Genomic DNA, 23,013 nt, shown 5'->3' on the forward strand with positions numbered 1-23,013 from the left:
ATTTTTAAAAAATTAATAAATAATTTAATAAAAATCTTAAATTACTTATCAAACTTATCTTGATTATTCTATATTTTAGTTCGTAAAGTATTATAATTTTATTTTACTCATTTTAATAAACACTATCTAAATAAAAATATTTACATTATTAAGACGTAAATTTTAACTAATCACCCTTAACATCAAAATTATCATTAATATTTTTTTTCACCATTATTATTAATACAAACATGTTATCTTGTTTATATTTAAAAAATATATTTTTTATTTATTTTCATGATTAATTAATTTAAATTTTTCATATTTATGTTATCATTTATTTTCTATTAATACTCTAATTTTTTTAAACATAAATAAAGTATGAATATCATTACAAGATGAATATATATTCAAATTTTATTTATATATATTCAAATTTTAATTTATAATTTATCAAATTGTGTGAATTTAACTAACGGTGGAACCATTCCGATTTTAGATTTTATTTATCAAAATAAATAATAATTTTAAATTACGAAAATGTTGATTTTTTTTTTTTCTAATTTTATGATTTTTCGTGTTTATAAGAACTGTTGTGAGGTGGGTCCTGTGGAGGATTGGGCTAATGATTGGCGGGGGCCAATTATAATTTAGAAAGAAAGGTTCCTTTTTGGGGCTTTAACGTATATCGTATATAGAAAGGGCGGGCGGAAGTCTAATTATGGTTTTGTTCGTACCCTTCTGTCAATATTGAGCTCATATGTAAATAATTATGCTTGTCAAATAATCTAAGCCCAATTAAAAGTGACATGATAAATTTTGAGCTTTAATGTATCTAATAGGGTGTAGGCCTTTAATGTGTAGATATTTAAAGGATAATTATGTTTTATTGATAGGCTAAAACATGATTATCAATAGGGTAACAGGTTGTTATCTCTATAAATATAGTAGTTATGATCCCCAAGTCATACGAACGAATTAGTTTTATTTTTGTATCCCATCATCAGAAATAAGTTGCAGAGAGAAGCTTAAAGGATTCTCTTATAAATTCGTATTAATCTTGAAGACTCACCGCACGGATCAAAAGAGATATAATCGTTATGGATTCATGTACGTTTCCGTTTATTGTTTATTTATTCTTGATGATTTGACATGATTACACTTTAATTTGGGTGATAGTTTTTCACTAAAGATTAAAAGTTTACAACATCAAGTATATAATTGTATATGAAAACATTGGTTTTATATTAAAGTCACATTTGCTACAAGTAGTTATGTATAAGGCAACATTCCATGCTAGTGTGGTGTTGAGGTAGGGGAAGATGATATTTCTGTAAATAATTTTACATTGATGGCAAGTTGTGATTTTTTTTAATTGGTAAGATAGTCAAAAACCATAATATCTTACTTAGTAATTTTGATGGCCAAATATATGCACAATATTGCGTTCTTAAAATGGAACTTGCTGATCTCACCATACGAAAATAAGGGGCAAATATGAAATTTTAAATAGGGTTAGCAATGGTTTGGTTTGGTTTCGATTTTTGCTAAAATCATAACCAAACCAAACTTAAATTACTAAAACCAAAACCAAACCATTACCTATTTAGTTTTAAAAATTTAAAACCATAACCAAACCATTCGGTTTCGGTTTAACCATGATTTTTTTAGTTTAATCCATATCAACAAACAAAGACAAATAGCATTCATAATTTTTGTTGATAATTTCATAACAAACAAAGATAAATTATACTAAAATTACCTTATTCTTGCATAAAGTTACAAAACTTATTGGATATAAAATCACATTTCCAAACCTACAATTATTGAAATCAATAAATTAATATGTGCATAATTAAATTGTAATTTAAGCTAAAAATATTTAGCTACGAAAGTTAATACCTTCATCAACAACATTAATATATTCTTCGTAAATTGATGCATATCCATCTGAAATGAATGAGCCAACTCCATCTAACAAAATTATAAATATAAAAAATAAATTAATATGAAGAGAGATGAGGCAGAGAGCGAGAGACAGCGAGCGAGAGGCAACGAGGGTGAGAGAGATCGAGGGTGAGCGAGAGCAAGAGGGGCCGAGCCCTAGCGAAAGCAAGAGAGATCTAGCGAGGGCGAGTGAGAGCAAGAGAGCGAGGGTGATTGGCGAGCTCGCGCGGAGGAGCAAGAGAAATGAGGCAGAAAATGTGAGAAAGATTGAGGGCAAGCGAGATTAGGAGTCGAGCCCTAGCAAGAGCAAGAGAGATCCAACGAGGGCGAGCGAGAGCAAGAGACATACAGAGAGCAAGGGCAAGGGCGGGCGGACGAGCGAGAGGTAGTGAGGGCGAGAGAGAGTGAAAGTAAGGTTGAGAGAGGAAGGAGAAGAGAAGGGGAGGAGGGTTTGCAAGCAAAGGCAATTGGGTTGGGGTGGGCTAGCCTCAAGTGGATTGAGCTCAGGTGGGCGGGGTTGTATATAATATATATTATATATACATATTATATATATAATATATTATATATATATTCAATTCGGTTCGTTTACCCACCTATTCAGTTTAGTTTCGGTTCGAGTTTTGGTTTGGTTTTAGTGAAAACCATAGCCAAACCATACCCATTGAAACAGTGTTTGATTTTTTCTTAAACCAAACAATTACCCAGTCAAACAGTTTTTAATCGCGTTGATCGATTCAATTTCAGTTCGATTCTCCACAATTTTGGTTGTATTTGTCATCCCTAATTTTAAAGCGTTTCTCTTGCGAACTTTACTCGTCAAATCATTATAGTTTTGGACAAAAATAACAATTTATCTAGTAAGGTCACAAGTCGCTATTTCTCTTTTATATTTCGTTATTGAGAAATTTACGTTACAATATTTACCTATATTTATAAATTTATCTTTCGCATTTTGGACAAATACTTTGGTCTTTTCTCGCTTTTGCTGAAAATAGTTTTCCGGCGGGGAGGGCGGGGGATTCCTCACCGCGCGCGCAGCACAGTCCACTTCGATTTCTCTAGGGTTTCCTCTCCCATTCGAGCCGCCTTCGTCCCCTTCCTCTTCGTCGCCATCCACCGCCGAAGTCGAGCCCCTACTTGGGCTTCGTCGCCATCCACCGCCGAAGAAGACCATCTCCTACTTCCTGTGACTCGCCATCCACTGCCATCCATCTTCGACTTGGGCTTCGTCGCCATCTCCACAAAAGACCAGCTCTGACTTCGTTTTCATCGCCATCCCCGCAGAAGACCATCTTCGATTTCGAGTTTCACACCACCAGCGCATCTTCATCTTCTTCCACGGTAAGGTTTCCGTCCTCGTTCTGTTCTTATTTCTGTAGATCCGGCGAGCGATCTTGGTATTCGTCCACCGACCTTGGTTTTTCTCTCTGTTTCAGTGAGCGATCTTGGTCTTCGACCATCGATCTGGAGTCTTCGTCCACTGGAAGCGATCTTGTTCTCTGTTTCAGCGAGCGATATTCGTGTTCGCCATCTCCGCCGAAGTCGACCTCCGATTCCGACTTGCAGACCGCCGTTCATCCTCGTCCCCATCTTCGTCCACGGTAAGCTTTCGTCGCCATCTTCCCCATCTTGGGCAATTTTTGTTCTAAAAATTTATGATACAGAAAACTTCTCAACATTATAAATTTAATATTCTGATATATGTCCATATTTGTGTGGAATAAAGGAAAAAAGAAACCAAAGTAGCTTTGGTTTTTGTCACTTCTGCATATTGCGATATATACTTCTGGGTCCACTTGTGTAGAATCAAATGAAAATATTGTTAAATGAGGCATATGCCATTGTAGGTTGAGAAACTGTGTTTCAGATAGCTGATACACGGAGTTTCTGAAAAAATGGACAAGTCACTGACTGCAGAAACGAATAGTGCAAGGTGCCCATTATTCATAGACATGCACTAGTGTTGTACACCAATATAATTTGGTATATTGATTTATTTGCTTGTGTTATGTGCGTGTCTCTCTTCTTAAAGTACAATTCTTGAATTACTTACTGTGTTAACTTCATATACTTAGCCACCAAACTGAGCTGTAATTTGTTCATTTATCTGTTATCCTGTGTCTGTCTATGCTCATTGAGATAGATAAAACATAACTTCTTATAGTACAATTCTTTGTTGACTGTGTAACTTCATTCTACGTGGTCATCAAACTGAGCTGTAATTTGTTCGTTTTTATCTGTTATTCTGTGTAATGTGCACATTGGGACAGATAAAACTTAACTTTCCAAAGTACATTTCTTTAACGACGCTGTTAACTTTGTGCTACATAGTCACCAAACTGAGCTGTAATTTATTCATCTATGTGTTATTCATTTACTCTGTGTCTGTGCACTTTGAGATGGATAAAACATGACTTGACTGGAATATTTTGATTAATGTTGAAAATACTGGCTGCTTCTCTAAAAAACTCTTCTGTTTATTTGTTTAATTGGTTATAATTAAATTTATAGTAGTTCACTTTTTGTTCTAAAAAAACTACGTCCCTTTTGCTCCAGATGACTTGACTATGTTGATTTCCTAATGACTTAACTCCGTTGATTTCCACTCCCGAGTCTATCTATCTATCTATCTATCTATATATGTATTTTCAAACATAATTAAAATATTATTCAGTTTTGCGGGAGCCCATATTCATTGAATTGAAGCAACGAGTGTGCAGGCAATTCAAATAAGTACTCTTATCCTGTTGGGAATTTTTGGACTGGATGCTTCAAAACTTTTTTCTCTTTTTTTTCTCGCATGTTGATCGTCCTTCTATTTCTAGCAACGTCATCAATCAGTCTTTTTTAGTAACATTTCCCACTCTTGATATCTTTCTGAATTTTACAAACTATTGTAGTTTAATTTGTCGTCTTTTTTTATATGTTGATTTTATTGAATTTTTATTTTATACGTGGTAGTGAGTAACATGCATTCAACAAGGAATCAACGTTGATGGCAACAACAATGTTTGGGTTTATTTTGGACGATGTTCATGCAAGCGATTGTGATATATAATGATATTAGGCGTCGCAACCGACATCTCCCAAGGGCTCCTCACACGAATGTTTGGAATGAGTGATAGAATTTGTCATAACCTACTTAGGATGAAAATAGAGTCTTTTAATAGATTTTGTGCTCGGTTATGAACATATGGATTGGTTAATAGTAGATCTGTCCTTGTTGAGGAACAAGTGGCTATTTTCCTAAACACGGTCAGGCATGACGAACGTAATCGAACTAGAAGTTTTACTTTCTTTAGATCTGGACAAACAGTGAGTTATTACTTCCATAGGGTCTTACACGCTTGTCTCAGACTGTATAGAGATGTTATCAGTAACGCGACTGTTCACAACTCACCATACGAGAAAGAAAATGTCAAGCCTTGGTTCACATATTTTCAAGTTAGGAGTCGAAATTATTTCATTATATGTTTTGTAAAGGTTCAATATTCTAAAGTAATTTTCTTATTAAAAGTATTTTTTTTTTGGTTAAAGGATGCTGTAAGGGCAATAGATGGTACACATATTGCTACGAATGTCCCCTTAGAAGAACAAGCTAGGTATCGCAATAGAAAGTAAGGGATTTCTCAAAATGTTTTAGTAGCTTGCACATTTGATATGAAATTTACATATGTGCTTGCTGGTTGGGAGGGATCGGCACATGACGGTCGATTGTTAAGGAGTGCAATATTACGGCAAGGACATAAGTTGACAGTTCCTTTGGGTAAGTTGTACCACTAGTTTGATATCATTTTTTTTCACAAGGTTACCAATTATTTAATAATGATTATGTAACAAACAATTCTTTAATAGGTAAATATTATCTCTGTGATGCCGGCTTCCCATTGGTTCTAGGATTTCTTGCACCATACCTTGCGTTGTTCCGCTTCAAAGTCAGCCTATTTTAGGAATGGAAGAAGTTGCATAGTTACAACAACTTGATTGGCCTCCTAGAGTCTCCTAGAGCTTCTGACTCAGCCGAAAATCACAATCGGCATCACATCAGTTGGATAATCAACTGCCTCAAGGCCAATTAGCCAAGAATTCCTCCGTCGGAATCAAGGAGGTTGTATTCGCTTGCAAGTTCTGATCATGACGAGTTAACTTGGTTTTGTATTTAACTTGGTTTATTGATGAGTTATATGCTACAATGCATGAAAATTGTTTGGGGTGTTGTTGTAGTGTTTTTGAAACGTTTATTGTACTGGGACACCTACAAATATCAATTTTTTTTTTTTTAGATAATTTTTATAATTTAAAAAATATTCGGGTTGTTTAAGAAGATTGAAAGAGAAAGAAAAAGAAAAGGAGGAGTTGGAGACGGGAAACATTCCGTCTCTAACTCAATTTTTTTAAGCCTCAAGTTAATCTCTTCTTCTTTCTTTATTTGGCAAAACCCTAAAACGAAAGTCCCGCCGCCGCCGTCTTCCTTAATTCTTTTCGAATCTCGATCTCATCCTCGTTCGTCGTTTCGTTCGGCGACTGCAACTGCAATTCATGTACCGATTTTCGTCCTTCGTTTCGTTGTTCTATCCAGCTTCAACAGTGAAGATCAGCGACTGCAACTCTTGGTTGAGTTGGCTCTTCGATCAGCGACCGGCGACCAGCAACCGACAGCGACCATCCAGATTCTCTCTCTGTATGTATTTATTATATATTATCAGTATGTATTGATTTCTGTTATATGAATGTATCATGTTTGTATATATATTAACTTGTATGAACACTGGTCACTGGAGTTGAAGCCAAGATTTACAGTGTGTTGTGTAACCGATGCGTCTATTACATAACCAAGGCTAAATTGGAATGTTGCAGGTAGCTGTAGTGTAAGATGTTGTCGAGGGTACACAAAGCTAAGAGGGCGAAAAATTAGAGAATTAACAAGTGAACCTAATTATGTATATAAATATACAAGGTTGCAGGCACATGTCATGTTTGTGATATCACCCAGAAGTTTTAATTGCTTAAAGAGAACATACATGCTTATAGGTGAGAACCAAAGTTTCAGGCAAGAGGTGCACTTATTTGGAGACTAATTAGAAATGATTGTATATGCTTTGCCTGTTAGTTAATATAGAGGACAATAATTTATATAATTTTGAGGATATGTTTTAGATTCAAACTTTGATATGGCTTCATTACCAAGTTATGACCTTGACCTTTAAATAGTACTAGAATAACGCAAATTATATACACAAACTTCCACTATTATATGTTGTGCCTTGCATTGCAATTTTATTATTGTTTATTAAGAATAAGACCCCCTGAATGAACCCTACGGGCCTTTCAAGAATAGAATTCTATTTTGAGTTTTCTCTCTTCTTCGACAATCACTCCAGAGTTTTAGTGCAATGTCACAACTCAAGGGTAGTTAGAAGGGTATTATTGTAATAATGTTGTAGTAGGAGGTATTTTGTGAGTTGTAGGAGCACATGGACGCTATTTTCAGATTTCATTTACTGTTGAATAGCCTATAAATAGGCCCTAATATGTAGAGAAAGGCATGCTTAATTTGAATGAATGAAACTCTCATTTATCTCTCTAAGATTTCTCCCCAATCTCCCTCTTGTTTCTTCCCCCTTTCTCTCAATATCTCTCTCTCTTTCTACTGATTTTCCCTCTCTTTCAATTCTGATTTCTCTCCTAATTCCTATCACCATCCTAGCTAACCCTAGGAATGTGACAAATGGTATTAGAGCATCAATCTTTGGTTGTGGTTCCGATTCATTTGAAGGTTGGTGAAATCAAAAGTTATATCAAAATTTGATTTCTTATTATTTTTTCCGATCTCTTCTTTCTTTATACGGTTCTTCAGCAATCCCTTCTAGATCACACCGAATTAGGAGAGTTGCGATTGTCAATTAAAGCCCAGGGTCCAGTGATTCGACGGACTTGGCGAGTTCAAGCATTCCAGCAAGTTTGGGTGGGTCTCTCAGCTGAGGATTAATTTTTGGCCACTGACTCTCGGGATTAGATTCAGATGCATGGAGGTGATGGACAACTGCTATATTTGACTCTCGGAATTTGAAGACAATTATGGTCGGTAGCAGCAGGCGAATTTAGGCGACAATCAGTATTGAGCATCGGAAACTATTTGTTTGGAAGCGATCTACAATTAAGCGATCGAGTAGTGAGTTGTCTGCGTTTCAGATTTGAGGCGGAGTGGGAACGAGGATTGAGCAGTGATTCGTGGATTCCGGCAAATTAAAGATTTCTATCGATCTTCGACTGTAACCTCTAGAGCAGAATTCAAAATGACCGAGTGACTCTCGGATCAAACTTTGGAAGGCGAAGCAAGAGGATTGACTCTCGGTTAAGAGTGTTGGTAACTATATCAGAATTGAAATCGAGAAAGGGGCAAGCGGATCTCGGCTTGAATTTGTAGGTGGAATCCCTTGTGAGAGGCAGATTCCTTTGGGTGTTTTGCTCGTTGATTTCTGTCCCCCAGGCTACAGAAATTGGTCAAATGTTAGGCTATCCCTAGCGGCAACAGAATTAATCGAGCTTTCAGGGGGCATTCATAGAGTTGAATTGGTAACCCTCGGCTCTGGTTGTTTGATCTTCAGGAGAACTGACCAGAGTAAGGTCCTTGGCCGCGATTTCCGACAAGCTAGGCGAACTCCCTAACTGCGACAACTCTCTGCCATGTTCTCGCGATCAGTTTCCTGTTGGATTTTGAAATTTGATTCCGACGTGCTAGGAGGTTAGTGTCGGCTAATACTTTGGGCTTGGAAAGTTGAAGGCGATTGGGCCAATTGGTTTCGATGGTGCTTTCGAAGACGCCTAGAGCAGTTCTAGTTGATTAGAACTTGCAAGCGAATACAAGCTCCTTGATTCCGACGGAGGAATTCTTGGCTTATTGGCCTTGAGGCAGTTGATTGTCCAACTGCTGTGATGCCGATTGTGATTTTCGGCTTAGTCAGAAGCTCTAGGAGGCCAATCAAGTTGTTGTAACTGTGCTACTTCTTCCGTTCCTAAAATAGGTTGGACTTTGAAGCGGAACAACGCCTGGAATTTGCCACCTCTTACCTCTTGGATCAATTTCAAAGGTGACTGTTGTGAGATAGATACAAAAAGGGAAGTGTGGGATTCATCATGTATAGAACTCCTGCTACTTGGACTTTGAAGTATACGGTTTGTGAAAAATCAGCCATGGAAAGCAGTGCACACGCATGAGGCAATTGGAGCCTCAAGGGCAGCCAAAGAAGGTTGCCTTTTCAGTGGGGTGTCCTACTCGTGAAGCTAGGGGAGACAGTGCATTCATGAAGCAGAAAGCTATAATCTCAGTTGAATATAACAGAAACCATGAGGAGTTTGGTCGGAATCATGGGACATGGGAAAAGAAAATGGATAATCAGTTCAATCTAAGGTGCAAGGAAACAACTAGTGGGATACATGAAAAGTGCACGGAATTCGGTCAAATGTTTCGCGAGAAGCTGTAGGAGTTTGCAATAATACTGATTAAGAAGTATCGTTACAACTTCTCTGCAAAATACTTCGATGATTAATGAGAAAGTTTTAACAAGGAGGAATTCCTTAAAGTGGAGCAACCGAAGGAGAACAGCCTTGCTGAAAGTAAATCCTTGGTGTACTCCAGTTACCAGCAAGTAAAAGTATTTCCACTTGAGGAGGCCCCTACTGAAGATAGTGAAAGGTCTAAACATACTGCCCCCTTGATCTTGGCTTTGGAGAGGGATGAGGAGTACATGGAAGAAGGGATTGAAGAATTGGGGGATGGCAGTCCAACGGTTAGCAGCATCTCAAGCACCCCTACTGGTACTGAGAATCCATATGCTAAAACCCTCAATATGACACTGTTGGAGGAGGTAACTGTTGAGGATGAAGCTGAGATGTTCGCTAGCAATCCGAGAGCCAAAGATTTTGGAATGGAAACGACCACAATAGCCTTAGATTGTGGAGATCTTAAATCTATTTCTCTTGAAAGAATAGGAATGGAAGGAGTTGTTGAATTTCCTACTATGGATTAGCTAACTCCAACTGAGAAATCAGTCAATTGGGAGGAAACTTGTGCCTTAATCGAAGTGGATAACCAATGGAGGGCAGTTCAAGATTGGTTAGAGGTTAAGGGAGGATGCTTGCCTGAAATTAATTACACTAAAACCTTCCAGCAGTATGTTTCTGATCTGGAGCAATGGAGGACGCAGAAGGATCAAGCGAAACAAGATGAAAGGAAGAAAGGAAAGGGATTCTTTGTTGAAGGGACCAAGACCCTTCTTGTTTTGCTTATTCAGGTTTCCATTGGTGTGGCAACAAGACATGATGTTGTTGCTGCTGAGGAGAAAGAAAAGAGAAAGCAAAAGAAAAGGGAAAAACAAGATAAGAAGAAGGAAAAGCGAAGAAGAAACTAATGGGTGAAGATGGGCATTGGATGAAGAAACAATGGCTTGGTTGTAATAAGTTTCTTGGGGACAATAAACCTTTCAAGGGGAGGGAAATATCACAACTCAAGTGTAGTTAGAAGGGTATTATTGTGATAAGGTTGTAGTAGTTAGTAGGAGGTATTTTGTGAGTTGTAGGAGCATAAGGGCGCTATTTTCCAGATTTCATTTAGCCCTAATATGTAGAGAAAGACATGCTTAATTTGAATGAATGAAACTCTCATTTCTCTCTCTAAGATTTCTCCCCAATCTCCCTCTTGTTTCTTCCTCCTTTCTCTCAATATCTCTCCCTCTCTCTATTGATTTTCGCCCTCCTTCAATTCTAATTTCTCTCCTAATTCCTATCACCATCCTAGCTAGCCCTAGGGATGTGACATGCAACGGCTGTTTCTCTCTTCAACTCCTCTTCCCCCCCCCCCCCCCCCCCCCCCAAAGAAACTAATGGTTCCAATGGCTTTTCTTGTTTGTAATTGTTTTTATCTTCTTGTTCCGACTGTTGCTGTTGTTGAATCACGAGCTTTATCAGAAATTAGTTTATTTTGTCAAGTAAATTTCACAATATTTTTTTCTTGCATTTGTGAGCAGCTAGAATCCATGTTTAAAAAACTCACTGATAGTTATGTACAAAATATAGGGTGCTATTTGAGTTTCAATTAGTGGAGGACTGCATTGTATGTAAGTTGTATTAACCTACTCCGTGATGCCTGGAATTCTCTTCAACAGGGGCATTCTAGGATTATTAGAAATTACTTAGAGCGATTTTACCAAATATTAAAGAAATTAAACAGGTCATAGCTGCAAAAAATCACAGTAATCATTAGTAAGAGTGTATATATATTATTGATTGTCGGTCAATTGATAGCCTCCAATATTGTAACAATATATATAATTGTCTTAAAAGAGATATGTAAACCAAAAGAATTACTTGATGTTGGTCATTTGTGTAGCACAGGAAATCTCAAATTTTAAAGAAAAATAGTTAGAAAAATTATGATATCATCATCATCATCATTATGAGCCTTAATCCTATTTTGTGTGATCAATTACATGAATTCTAGTTTTTTTCCATGTTTATTTATGATAATATCTTTTATAATCCTATTATATCTTATGTTATGTATAATAGTTTTTCATCAATTATTTTGGGGATCTTTTTGCACTTTTTTAACTGCAGACTTCTTTCATTCTATGCACTCGCCTTACAAATGCATCATTGGTCTTCTTCTCTCATGTTTAAACATCTTAATTGTGCCTCGTGCACCTTATATTCAGTAGGCAGTTAGGCACTATGCCAACTTGTTGCGGGTAATCTCATTTTTAATTATGTTTTATATCGTCACACATCTACTGTAACATCCTCATTGTAGTTAGCTTATATTTTGCATATATTGGTACTTAATTTTTCAATATGCCGTGTCTTATGACAAAGATGGTTTTATAGCTATTTATAAAACTTATTTTTTGACTTTAAATGAATTTTATGATCATATAAAATACTAGACACACACTTCCATTTTAATCATTCTATCTTATTCCATGAGTAATATCCCCAATTTTCTCCATTCTTTTTGATAATTCATCTGAAATATTTAAACTTATATTTTTTTAAGAATAACTTGATCTTTTAGACATCATCCACACATCTATTTTTACTGAACTTACATTCCATATTTCAGTTTTTTTTTTTTTTTTTAATATGCTCAACTTGGGTTTTCTTAAGTTTGAATCTACATTAAGAGTTCGTTTGATCTGCCCAACTTTGGTTTTCTCCTGTAACCTGTTCATCATGTCAGTTTTACTTCATTGAATTGTCAAATGGTTAGATTAAGCTTGTGGACCCAACATTTTTATCTTTGGCCTAGTTATACAAACTCTTTGTGCTTAGGCTGGTATTCCATGTGTTTCATAGAGAATTTCTTGCAGTTAGTTCTATGTCTTAAGCAATTGGCTCCCTTTTATGTTTCTATAACATATATATTGATTTGATTTAATGGCTTTTCTTGAATGGTTTTGGGGTTGCCTACTTGCAGATTGATTGTATTATGTAGTTTTGCATGTTTGAGAAGCCCTTGATTACATAATTATGGCGGATAATCCAAGATCAACATCTGTGGCTGGTGATGATAATGTTGGGATTCCTGATGATTTGCGTTGTAAGAGGTCAGATGGGAAACAGTGGAGATGCACTGCTATGTCTATGCCTGATAAAACAGTATGTGAAAAGCACTATATCCAAGCGAAGAAGAGGGCTGCAAATTCTGCCTTGAGAGCCAGTCTAAAGAAAGCGAAGAGAAAAACTTTGGGTGAAAGTGATATCTACCTGGAGAGTAAAAGTGATGATATGGACATGCCACTTATTAATGTAAAAGGTGGAGACTACTCTGGTTCTGTCTCTGGGAAAAAGCATAAGGAAAAAGTTGCAAAGAACCAGGTTCGTTATTCACCTGAAACAACTTCAGTAAGAAGTTTGTCAGCGCGCAACCCTCTTAAGACAAATGATGATGTGCAAAGGGAAAGAGATAGTTTGATGTATGAGGAGAATCGCAGGTCATATAAGACGTCGCCACCTTCTACTATGGAGCTACCCAAAAACAGATCGCAAAAAGTCTTTGATGATAGTGCTATGACAGTGAGTTGAGCTGTACTGTTTCTACAGTACTTTTTTTTGTTTTTGTTTTTCTTACTATGAATATTACCACAATTGCGACCGGAGGAGATTGAATCGAGAAGTAAAGAGGAACATAAAACTATCTGGGAGGCAATTGACAATCCACTCCTTTACAGCCTGATTTTTAAGTAATTCTTGAATTAGAAAAAAATTTAGGAACTTCATTTTCCCTCAAATTTTGGAACTTGAAATCAGACAACAGTTAGTTGGAATTGTTGGATGAAAGAATTAGAATTCTTAAGCTCCACTTCATTTAATTTTTTCTCACAAGTTTCCATATCAATATTGGCTTCTGTTGTTTTGTTTTTGGCATTTGACGGAGGTGCTTGCAAGTATTGGCTATTAAAGAAATTAATTTGACTAACTATTTACATTTGGTAGTCTATGTTAGTAGTTTTATTAATTCCTTTGCAATACAGAGGGATCTATATTTCTGCTGTACTTTCAGACTTTCAGTAGAGTTGTGACCATAAGATCCAATAGGGATTTGGGGAAGGCTGGGGTTTATAGACAGGTTAGGGGAACCAATAAACAGATAGTGATGTCTGCGATGCTCTAATTGGTTACATTCTGTTGTTTGAATCCTTCTAATCAAAAGATAATGAAATCTGTATGTTTTGAAATATTAAATCTTGATATTTGATTGCCCTGATCATCAGAGTACATTGACATGGTGTTAGGGACCTTTAGTTGAGCCTGCTAATGCTTACAATATTAATTCAATGATAGAGACAGGTGTTGTCCCTCTGTGCTTTATGTTTTTTGTGTTATAAAATGAACCTTCCTTTTCAGGAAAATTCTGATGGAAGTGCAGATTCCTCTGAGGATACTGGTGAACAAACTTGCCATCAGTGTAGGCAGAATGGAGAGAGGGTTTTTTGGTGCCTCAGATGTGACAAGAGAGGATACTGTGCTAGCTGCATCTCTACTTGGTGAGATTGACAATTCAGTCGAAAGAAATCTCTGAACCTCCGTGTAGTGACAATATGTGTTTCATTCATTAGGTACTCTGGTATCCCATTTGAAGAGATCCAGAGGGCTTGTCCTGCATGTCGTGGTACTTGTAGTTGTAAGGTTTGCTTACGAGGAGATAATTTGATAAAGGTATTCATTTATCATGTGGAGGGGCTTTTGTTGAATGCATCATTGACTTTCTTTTTAAAGATATAGTTTAATTTGTTTGATAAATTGTTGAAATTGGATGAAAAATCACTACAATATTCTTCCATGCAATAGATCCGTATACGGGAGATACCAATCCAGGATAAGTTGCAGTATCTTCATTGTCTCCTGTCTTCCGTCCTTCCTGTTGTTAAAGATATCCATCATGAACAATGCTCTGAGGTGGAGCTGGAAAGAAAGCTTCGAGGTGAGGAGTCTTGCATTTTCTGGTGGCATATCAACATTTTACATACGTTATGAAGTAACCTTCTATATGTTCTCTCCAGGAAACGAAATAGATCTTCCCAGGACAAAATTGAATGCTGATGAGCAGATGTGCTGGTACTCTTATTTATTTGCTACATACATTTGTTTTAATAACATGAGAATATGCTCTAAGTCCCTGGAGCATGTGTGCGCCCTTATACACTAGAAATATACACTGTACAATGTAAAGCAACAAAAACAGTCCTAAACTTGCTCACCATTTCTTTTCTTTTTTTAAATAAATACCCTCTCACCAAAATTAAGTTTGCATTAGGAATATACCAAAGCAAAAGAGCCATCACAATCTTCCACTTGGACACAAAACTGGAAAGAGCAAACTGAACTTTTGTGTTATTTATTTAAAAAGTGTTTCTCCCTTCGAGTGTCTTCATGACTTGCAATCCGTTTCATACAGGTCCAGTTGTTGTAAATTCAAACCGTTACTGGTGTCATATAGTGCATTGCAAAAGCAAAATAACATATGCTTCACATATCTCCAACACCCTCTCAATGCAAACTCAAATGATCCAGTTGGTCTTCTGCCTTCCTACACATTCAACATTAAGTATGAAGAAACCAAACATTTTGTAATTAATCGCGTGGACAAGGAATAAACACTCTCTTTCTTGTCTATACAAATGGTGGAACATTTCAATTTCCTACTAAACTGACATGAGATATTGGCAGGAGCCAGAATTCCAAAATTTCCTCCAAGAAATAAACCCACCAGAACTCAGAACAATGCAATTCATTCCTCAACAGTAGTTATTTCAATAGTATTTGGAATATCCATGTTCTGTCGTTAAAAAATATAACAAATGAAAGATTGACTTTGTTCACTGGAAGGATGGTCTACATCATAACACCCCTTGAACTTTTTCTACTGTTAATGTGTTACTGTAATATTTTTCATATTATTGTAAACCTCAAGAGTTTGAAGCTTACAAGCAATTTGAATGATTTATGCATCTGGTAGCTTTAATTTGACTAACATTTAACTTAATGATCCTTAGTTTGTTTTGAATTTACTTCTCAATTATACCTTGTACATTTAATGTAAACAGATGTCTAGTGACGAAATATATTCAATTGCTATTATTGGGTTAATATGCACGTTCAGAAGTTCTGTGCATCTGTAGATTTTTCTTTATTCCAGATATTTCTAGAAACTTTATTTTTTGAAAAATAAAATCATTTTCCTTGTGCTTTTTGAAACATGGAAAAAAAATATCTCTGTTTTCAAGTTAAGGAAACATGATTCTTAGAATGTTTCTATTTCAAAGCTAATAAAATTCAACAAAACAAAATTTTGATCCTTGAGTGTGCGGGAAAGTACAGCTGTCCAAGTGAAAAATGCTACCTTGAGTTACACCACAGAATTCTGAATGCTCTTCCATGGAAACGAATACTCACTGTGCCACATAATGTTATTTTGCTATCTTCCAAATTCATCTCTCCATAATCACTTCCTCAATAAAGCCTGGTTAAAGAATCTGAAGTCTGGATCCCATCCACTCTCTTTAAGTTGAAATATATTCAAATTGATTTCATGAATTTCCATTCAGACATGCCCTAATGGCTCATATGTATCTTTGCCAATAAATTAGCCATAGAAGTTGGAAAGCAACAGGGGACATAAAATCAGATTTTGGCTATCACCTTTTATTAATATTTTTTATTTAATCATTCTGCAAGCCTCTTCTGAAAACACTCACCCCCAACTGTCATTGTATTTAATTGTCCTTCATTCAATTTAATCTCAACATAGCATGGGATTTACCTGTAAATGCTTGTTTGTTAGTAGGATTTGATTTCACATGTTTTCTCTTCTTTTCTTTTTTTCTCTTACTCTTTTTTTTTGTTAAATTATATGCATACAATAATGACTGATCCCCCAAAGCAAGAGCCTCATGCATTGGGGACTTTTTTCAATTTATGCTTGATCAAAATTTGATCAATTTTTCCATGTGATCTTGGTGGGCAAATTTGCTAGGACGTTTGAAGTATAGTGTGTGCTTATGCACATGGTTTAATCTGATCTGGTATCTTGCAGTGATTGCTGTAGGATGCCCATTATTGATTATCATCGGCATTGTGCAAATTGCTCTTATGATCTGTGCCTTAGCTGCTGCCATGATCTTAGGGAAGAATCTATGATTGGTGTTAAAGGGGAGGTCGAAAGCCAAATTAGTGGGATAACTGATTGCAGAATAACTGAATCAGAGCAAGTTAAACCATCCAAACTTGGGTTGAAGTTATCAGATAGGTTCCCTAATTGGCAAGCCAACGGCAATGGCAGTATTCCTTGCCCACCAAAACAATATGGTGGCTGTGGTTGCTTGTCAATGACCTTAAAACGAATATTTAAGATGAACTGGGTTGCAAAGTTGGTAAAAAATACTGAGGAAATGGTTAGTGGGTGTAAGATTTATGATGTGGGCAATCCACAAGAAGCTGAATCCAATTCTAGGCTCTGCCAATATGCACATAGAGAGAGCAATAATGATAATTTTTTATTCTGTCCAACTTCTGAAGATTTGAAAACTGAAGGTGTTGGAGCTTTTAGAAAGCATTGGGTCCATGGTGAACCTGTTATTGTTAAGGAGGTTTTTGATGGCTCATCAAGATCAAGCTGGGATCCCTTGGTTATATGGAGAGGCATTCGAGAGACAACAGAAGAGAAAATGAAGGATGATTGCAGAACTGTGAAAGCTATAGATTGCTTAGACTGGTCTGAGGTAGGCTTATTGAGATTCGAACTCTCAACTGTGACCTTTATAATCGAGCTCTGAATTATGGATCCCATTTATTGTGTCTGTTTACATTTATTTTATTTGCTAACTCGTTATAGTGCAAGGATAGGTACACTGAATCTTAGCCATTGTGGTTTGATGTAATGTCAGGTTGATATTGAGCTTGGCCAATTCATCAAAGGATACTCAGAGGGTCGAATTCATGAAGATGGCTGGCCACAAATGTTAAAGTTGAAGGATTGGCCATCTCCTAGTGCTTCTGAAGAGTTTTTGTTGTTCCAGAGACCTGAGTTTATTAGCAAACTGCCCTTGCTCGAGTACATTCATTCCAAATGGGGTCTATTAAATGTTGCTGCAAAACTACCTCATTATTCCCTCCAAAATGATGTAGGCCCTAAGATTTTTATTTCTTATGGGATGGATGAAGAACTTGGTGGTATAGGTGATTCAGTGAACAATCTCCATTTCAGCATGCGTGATATGGTGAGTTATTTTTTTTCTTCTGGATTACCTACCCCTGTCATCCTTGGAGAAATTTCTTCCCCTTCAAGCATTGTGTCTGATATGATATTTGAGCTGTAGCTCTGTAATTTCTTCCGTCATCTATACTTTCCTCCTTGTGGTTTCTGTCCTTGAAAGTTTAAAAGCGAGTTTAAGGAGTAAAAGCATAACTTATTATTGCAGTGATATTCTCTCAACCTCCACCCTCCACCTCGAAGTGGGTGGGGGAGATACCAATGCCAAATTGAGGGGAAAAAACAAGAGAATACACAGTTGTAGATACTTTAATTTTTGGGTTAAGAGCCCTGTTCAGTTTTAGAAAACATTTTTTAGTTTTCAACTCCAATTTTACAACTAGGCATGTCCTCACATTTTGTGTTTCAAAAAGCCATAGCAGTCATTTTCAGAAAATGTAGAAAACATCAAAAAATATTTCCCAATTCATAGCATAAAGTTGAAAAATTAGAAAATTGACTTTTCTATTTCTAATCAGAGATTCATTCAATAGAAAATTAGAGTTGGAAAACAGAAAATGTTAACTACAACTGAACAGGCCCTTGTCTTTTTTGACAATATATATTTATATATCTGCAAATTAGAGATTTATACATTTTTACCTGTTGAGTTTTAAATTTATGCATTCTAACACAAAACAACTTAAGAAGTTGAGTTTGGTACTAACTGAACAAATTTCCATTTTGCATACAGCAAGATTTATTGATTACTGTCATTGTTTGTTATCACAACTGAACTAGTAAATTATTTAAATTTTAATATATCACGTTTAATCAAATAACTTGTATTTGAAAATTTGTTTCTTTTACCCTTGTGGTGCTGGGTTCTTGCTTTCAAGTTACTTCGCAAAATGGTGGAATGATTTCGCTAAACATCTCCTGCACTATTGCCAGGTATATCTTTTGGTGCATACTTGTGAATTAAAGTTGAAAGGTTGGCAGAGGACTGAGATTGAGAAGATACAAAAAGACTCTGAGGAAGACGAGGTGAAAGAATCACCAAGAGGTCTGCAAACTAATTTAACTACAGGTGGGTCACCTAGGTTATCACATGATATACAGGATAGGCAGAATGGTTATGAGGAAGTAGATAGAAGTAAGGCTGATGCAATGGAGGATCAAGGCATTGAAACTGCTACATATCTTGAAGAGGAAACTGTTAATCATGACAATTTGGATGGTGCTGCTGGAGATACCTTTAAAAGTACTCATCCAGGAACACACTGGGATGTTTTCCGTCGACAGGATGTTCCAAAGCTGATTGAATATTTGAGAGTTCATTGGGATGAATTTCGGAAGCCGAAAAATCTAATAAATGAGTTTGTAAGTATAATTGGTTGTTATGAATTTCCAGATTTTGTCCCACTCTACAGTATTGATCTGTATTGTGGTGCATGTTGCTGTCCTACTCTTTGGATTCCAGGCTGCACGTGCTTTATATGATGCAGAAATATTCTTGAACAGGCTTCATAAAAGAAAGCTGAAGGAAGAATTTGGTAAGTGAAACTATCAATTACTACAATTTCATGTGGGGTAAAAGTTTAGTAGTCTAACCTATTTAGTTAACATTTTCCCACCATATTGCATACCTGAAGGGCCAAGATAGTGGTGTTGGTTTGCAACTTCTTGCAAATGCTTTTGTTTAAGATGTAGAATTGGCATGTACTTGGGTCTTTAAGTTGGAATTCTTGAATTTGGTCACTTGGCCCTGCTTTTAAGATTCCAAAACAACCAAATGGGAATCTTGTATGTGATTCATAAAACTGTGGGCTCTGATATTTTGATCCTGTTACAACAACTGGTACAGTGTTTACGGAGAGCATGTCTTTCTTGACTTTCCTTTTGCAATAAGTAAATATTCAGTTTCCAATAATTTTGGCCTTGTTTCAATTGTGGATTAAAACAACTACAACAACAAAAATCAGAAGCCTTAATCCCCCCTTAGGGGGTCGGCTACCCGAATTCCATTTCTCCAATCGCCAAGTTTTCTTTGGTCTTTGTCTTCCTCTTTTTACAAATTTCCTCCATTTCATCCCACCTGGTCTTTGTCCACTTTTGCTACAAACTTCCTTTGTCATCCACTCACCTCATATGTTCTTCTATTGGTCTTATTCTTACATGTCCAAATCATCTTAATGGTGACTCCCTCATCTTATCTTTAGGGGCGCCATTTTAATCTTATTGCATATGATCTTGTTTCTTTTGTCTTTTCTTGTGTGGCCATGTATCTATCATAACATTCTCATATTAGTTACCCTCATGCATGTTGGTGCAAAACTACCCAACATATTTGAGCTACACAACAAAGATGGTCTTATAGTTGTCCAATTAACCTTCCTTTTTAGCTTTAAAGGAATTGTAGATTTTTAAAAAATTGGAAAATAGAAAAATGTTAATGTGGAGTTAATTAAATGCTAACTTGAAGGCCAACTATCTCCAAGATCCATGTTAGGAATTGTTTGAAGTTGATATGTACTTTTTGATACCACAATTTCTAATATAGTTTGTATTCTTTCAGGGGTAGAGCCATGGTCATTTGACCAACATTTAGGACAAGCCATATTCATCCCAGCTGGATGTCCTTTCCAAGTGAGGAATCTTCAGGTGATGATGATATGATAATAAGTTTGATTTATAATTTCTTGACAACATACGTTCTGTTTACCAAGAATCTATTTTTGAGTTGTTCTCATTGGCATTTGCAAAGTCAATTTATTTGTCAATAAAGGAGCCAGAAGCAATGGATTGAGCTGCACATAACTTGAGTTCTCAGTAACGAGTGTCTTAATGCATCCGTTTCTGAGGCATATGCAATTTTTAGAAGGACCTCCATCAAGGTCCATGTTAGGACTTGGGAGGGCAGATCATGGAAATTCTATTTGGTTGGAGGTCTTCTCCATCACCCAGAAGTAATACAGGTTCTTTTGCCTTGTGGTGTTCACCTTCATTCATATGAAACCTTTGTTTTCTAAAGGGAGCTTCTCATAGGCACATGGTCTTCTTAACACCTCCAGTGAGTTATCCAGGGACCATGTGTTTTGGCCAGCATATTAGACCCGTGGATACCCTATAAAAAGATGATCTAAAACCACCCTTCTATTTGTTGGTTTAGCTCCATAGGACAAAAATCTTTAATGCACTGGTCTTATTCTGAGATATAATCCGGCACTTCTATGAGTCATTTACGAACTCAAGCACAAGCAAAACCTGAGGTTTTTTTAACCTATGGTGCTAGTGCTAGGTTGTCCATTGAGTCTATGTGCTTGCAGAGATTATTGGTCATGTGACTTAATTGCCATAGACAAGGGTTTGTGAAAGCATATTATGCCTTACGAGTCCTATGATTTAGCCATCACTGGTTTATTGTGTTTTCTTAGCTTTAAAATAGGACTTGGTGGGCAACATTTGGCATTGTTTGCTCATTGCCTACATCCATTGGAAAAGCTCAAATTTGCATGGAGCATTAGAGTTAGTAGTGCATATGCTCAGCTCAATGTTGTTCTTTGGTATAACTTTTATTTTGTGTGTTTCTGCCATTTGCATCTTACACTCGTTAGTCCACCTTCATAGAGGGTCTGTCACTGCCTCTTTTATGAAAAAAAGGACATTCCTAGTGCATGAGGCTCCCCACTTGGCTAGGTTTTGGGAAGGATTGTTTTTTACACAGCCTTATCCTCGCTCTTTTTTTTTGGGCAGAGGAGCTGTTTGAATCTGTGACCTTCAAGTCACAAAAGAGCAACTTTTCCCGTCACTACTTGCCCTCTCCTGGCCTCTTTATAATGAATTCTAATGAAAGGCCTCTACATTTTATAGTCATAAGAGGGCATTTTCAGTGCACAAGGCTTCTTGCTTTGTGAAGGTAGGGGGATGGTTGTACTTATATGCAGCCTTATCCTCGTCTTTTCTGCAAAACATCTATTTTTTGAAGTTGAACCCTTGACCATCCAGTCACAAAGGAGCAACCTTATCGTTGCTACAAGGCTTGCCCTCTATGGTCATAAATTATTAGTTCCGTATATAATAAAATCTTCACCAGACTGGTATTTCTATGAATTTAAATTTGGGAAACGTAAATGCTACTAGAATGAAAGATGCTTGTGGAGAGTTCCTTCCTTGGGAGGGAAAAATCGTGGTCTATTTTTTGTAGGGGCTGCAGTGCTGAAGCTTTATCAACAAAACAAATTATAAAGGAAGGAATCACTTGAAGTGCTGTAGAAATATATGTATCCTTATTGTAGCATTCTTATTCTCGTGGAAGTTTATTGGAGATGTTTCTGTGAAAATCTTCATTGTGTTTGTACATTTGCAGTCCACAGTTCAGTTGGGGCTTGATTTTTTATCTCCTGAAAGTTTGGATGAGGCTGTAAGGTTGGCTGAAGAAATACGCAGTCTTCCAAATGACCATGATGCAAAGCTTCAAATGTTGGAGGTCAGGCGAAGGAAACTTTCCTTAGAAGTACTCCATAGCTTCTTTATCCTTTTTGCCGACCTCTCTCTCTCTCTCTCTCTCTCTCTCTCCCCAGTTTCTTTTCTCTTCTCCATTGTTGGCTATACAGCACCATTTATCTAGATCAGTTTTATTTTTTAGTTTCTAACTCGGTTTTCTTGTAGGTTGGAAAGATATCACTATATGCTGCAAGTTCGGCAATTAAGGAAGTGAAGAAATTAGTGTTGGATCCAAAGTAAGCAAATAAGACTCTTTACACGTAGTTATTAGGCTTGCAAGCTAGGTTTGCAACCCTTAAAAAACCTGTTAGGGGATTCTTCAAGTTTCTGTTGATGCATGCAGAATTGTTGCTTTTCAGTAGAGTCTGCCCCTTACTTAACACGTTAATAATAAAAAGGTTTCGTTCACATTTCTGCCACAGAATTGGCGCCGAGCTTGGGTTTGAGGATCCCAATTTGACTGCAATGGTTTCGGAGAACTTGGAGAAGATGGTTAAGCGAAGACAGATCACTTGTGCTTGAACTATTTTTAACAACTTGTACTTAAAATAGGGATAGATCTTTCAAGTCGAGTCACTGCGTGTTTTGATATAACCGTGTAAATCATATTTCTCTTCTGTGCTTCTGTATATTGAAATCAATTTAGTGGGGTCTCAAGGAAAATGTTATTTGTACAGAAGCATTCTTACAAGGATGTTATTTGTACAGAATGCTTTACAGGGATGATATATCGCGATATATTTTGTCCATCTCCTTTTTCCTCTCCCCCCCCCCCCCTCGCCGCTACAACCGGCCACCTGTTGCCGTTCTTCGTCTCAGTCGCCTTGCCTTGC

At 36.7% G+C, this 23,013-nt stretch overlaps 1 protein-coding gene across 3 annotated transcripts; it reads left to right on the plus strand.

Annotated features, from left to right (window-relative positions):
* Positions 1–2,878: 2,878 nt before the first annotated feature.
* On the plus strand, positions 2,879–22,859 carry LOC127809679 (E3 ubiquitin-protein ligase JMJ24). Of its 3 annotated transcripts, XM_052348680.1 has the most exons (16): positions 2,879–3,270; positions 3,366–3,530; positions 3,777–3,862; positions 12,401–12,999; positions 13,831–13,970; positions 14,043–14,142; positions 14,275–14,407; positions 14,487–14,541; positions 16,520–17,204; positions 17,370–17,702; positions 18,629–19,057; positions 19,158–19,230; positions 20,253–20,338; positions 22,044–22,190; positions 22,346–22,416; positions 22,603–22,859. In XM_052348680.1, exons 4-16 carry the CDS (start codon positions 12,454–12,456, stop codon positions 22,700–22,702), a joined length of 2,898 nt encoding a protein of 965 aa, XP_052204640.1. In that variant the 5' UTR covers positions 2,879–3,270; positions 3,366–3,530; positions 3,777–3,862; positions 12,401–12,453; the 3' UTR covers positions 22,703–22,859. The 3 variants fall into 3 exon arrangements, with proteins under 3 accessions (XP_052204640.1, XP_052204633.1, XP_052204649.1); XM_052348673.1 differs by lacking the exon at positions 3,777–3,862 and having other exon boundaries at positions 2,880–3,270; XM_052348689.1 differs by lacking the exon at positions 3,777–3,862 and having other exon boundaries at positions 2,880–3,270; positions 22,044–22,163.
* The last annotated feature ends 154 nt before the right edge of the window (positions 22,860–23,013 follow it).

The sequence above is a fragment of the Diospyros lotus genome, chromosome 1 (assembly GCF_014633365.1).
Source record: "Diospyros lotus cultivar Yz01 chromosome 1, ASM1463336v1, whole genome shotgun sequence".
Taxonomy (NCBI): Eukaryota; Viridiplantae; Streptophyta; class Magnoliopsida; order Ericales; family Ebenaceae; genus Diospyros; species Diospyros lotus.